Genomic DNA, 2,489 nt, shown 5'->3' with positions numbered 1-2,489 from the left:
GAATCCTTCTCAACACAGTATCCAGGTCTCTACTACCAACCAGTAGAAGTTGGCATATACGATTAAACCTGTTAGAGCTACTGATAAGGTCACTTAAAAATTGTTCTAGTTTATGGATTTGGTGAAAGTCAATTATTTCTAAATGAAGGTCTTGAACTATATTTAATTTTCCAGTGTGAGAAGAAATGCTTTCTTAGATGAGATGGGAAAACAGCTTTCAACTCTGAGTAATGACCTTTTAGGTATGTGGCTTATACAGTGCTGTGCTTTCTCAAGGACAGCCCCATGGAAGAATGCTCTTTTTTTTTTTTTCAGATTAGCTTAATAAAAAGAAAATGGTAGGAAATTAGTTTCTCCAGGATACTTTTATACCAGATCATTATTATTAGTTAGAGTTTGTCCTAAAGAGTGGCACTAATTTGAAATGTTAGGTTTTGAGCATGTATTTTAAATCTTTAAATTATGACCATGCAGATAATTGTATTGGATTATTTTAGTTTTATCAGCAAAAGCAAAATGAGTAATGCTTTAAAAACTATTCATATTTCAGAGTAACTTTGGATTCTGAGTGACTAAAAACATGAACTGTGTCTGAGTCACTTTGCTTTAACTATATTTTGGGGGTTGCTTGATTTATTTAATTGCCTTGAGCAGAACACATTTGTGTCCTAGTGATGGCTCACTCTCCCCCTGCTTTCATGGGGGTGGAGCACTTTGGAGATGCGAAGTGATTATTTTTGGTTTCATCCGTCAAAGGGAATAGAATGAGATAAAAAAGCATTAACTTCTTTTTTTCTAAACTTAAATTTCCAGCAATCTCAAAAGATGACTGCTTCTTAGCAAAGAATGTTGGCAGAGTTTATTTGATTGCAAAATTATCGGAATAGATGTTTTGAAAGTTATCTCTTTGCCGAAAGTCCAATTAAATCTTATTTAATGAGTGGAGAATCGTGCTAAGTGCTGTGAGGATTATAGAGAAGTATTATTTACAGTTCCTGCGTTCAGTGTTTTAGAGTCTAGTTGGGAAGACATGTTGTACTAAGCTGAAAATGCAACAAACATGCAAAACTGTAAGTGTTCACTATTAAATATGCATGATTGATGGTAAGAACTATAGGACTTCAAAAGGAGGCACTGGTGGTGGCTTGAATGATCAGAGGCTGTACTGTAGTGAGGAAGCCCTGGAGCCAGAAGCCCTGGGGCTGAATCCCTGCCTTTCTGCCTAAGAGCTGTGAGTGCTTGCTTAACTTATTTAACCTCTCTAGGCCTCACCTTTCTTCTCCTATAAAAGAGAACAACAGGAATACCTATCCCGTAAAGCAATGATATGGATTAAATGAATTAATGTAAACATCTCACTATGTGTATTGGTTTCATTTACCAGTGCCTGATATATGGAAAGTTATACATATATGGAAAGCAGTCAATAAATTTTAGTCATTGTTAGGGAATACAACTTTCTAGAGTTGTGTTTTGATATATTAACTTAATTTGGGGGGGTTCACTATTTATTTATGACAAATATTCCACATCCATGATCCTCTCCAGTCAGGAGTTCTTTGAGAGATGCCGTCCGCCTTGGCCAGTTGGAGAATGGAGTCTTCTGACTCACCCATCCTGTGAATGGCCCTGCAGATAGAGTAGGTTTTAAACTGGCCATTGAACCTGGCTGTCACCTTGTCAAGCTCGGCCAAATTCGTCTGGACGGACGCGTGGTCCTTGGAGCCGCTGATGCGGTTGTGCGGTGCGTACAGGTCCACGAAATCGTCGTTTTGCATGTTGAGGGCGCGTCTGGTGGCACCACAGTGGGCGCGAACGCAGAAAGCAAACTTTTTTTAACATCTTTATTGGAGTATAACTGCTTTACAATGGAGTGTTAGTTTCTGCTTTATAACAAAGTGAATCAGCTGTACATATACATATATCCCCGTATCTCCTCCTTCTTGCGTCTCCCTTCCACCCTCCCTATCCCACCCCTCTAGGTGGTCACAAAGCACCGAGGTGATGATGTACCTGTGCTATGTGGCTGCTTCCCACTAGCTATCTATTTTACATTTGGTAGTGTATATATGGCAATGCCACTCTCTCACTTCATCCCAGCTTACCCTTCCCCCTCCCTGTGTCCTCAAGTCCATTCTCTACGTCTGCGTCTTTATTCCGGTCCTGCCCATAGGTTCTTCAGAACCTTTTTTTTGTTTTTTTAGATTCCATATATATGTGTTATTTATTTTTCTCTTTCTGACTTACTTCACTCTGTGTGACAGTCTCTAGGTCCATCCACCTCACTACAAAAACTCATTTTCGTTTCTTTTTATGGCTGAGTAATATTCCATTGTATATATGTGCCACGTCTTCTTTATCCATTCATCTGTCGATGGACACTTAGGTTGCTTCCATGTCCTGGCTCTTGTAAATAGAGCTTCAATGAACATTGTGGTGCATGACTCTTTTTGAATTGTGGTTTTCTCAGGGTATATGCCCAGTAGTGG

The 2,489-nt window shown here is 39.2% G+C and overlaps 1 protein-coding gene across 1 annotated transcript; it reads right to left on the bottom strand.

Annotated features, from left to right (window-relative positions):
- Nucleotides 1-1,508: 1,508 nt before the first annotated feature.
- On the bottom strand, nt 1,509-1,778 carry LOC132513208 (small ribosomal subunit protein eS21-like). The gene has a single exon (XM_060137374.1). The coding sequence runs from the start codon at nt 1,776-1,778 to the stop codon at nt 1,509-1,511; it is 270 nt and encodes an 89-aa protein (XP_059993357.1).
- Between the last annotated feature and the right edge of the window lie 711 nt (nt 1,779-2,489).

Source organism: Lagenorhynchus albirostris, chromosome X, assembly GCF_949774975.1.
Source record: "Lagenorhynchus albirostris chromosome X, mLagAlb1.1, whole genome shotgun sequence".
Taxonomy (NCBI): Eukaryota; Metazoa; Chordata; class Mammalia; order Artiodactyla; family Delphinidae; genus Lagenorhynchus; species Lagenorhynchus albirostris.
This window is presented reverse-complemented; position numbering and strand designations above follow the sequence as displayed.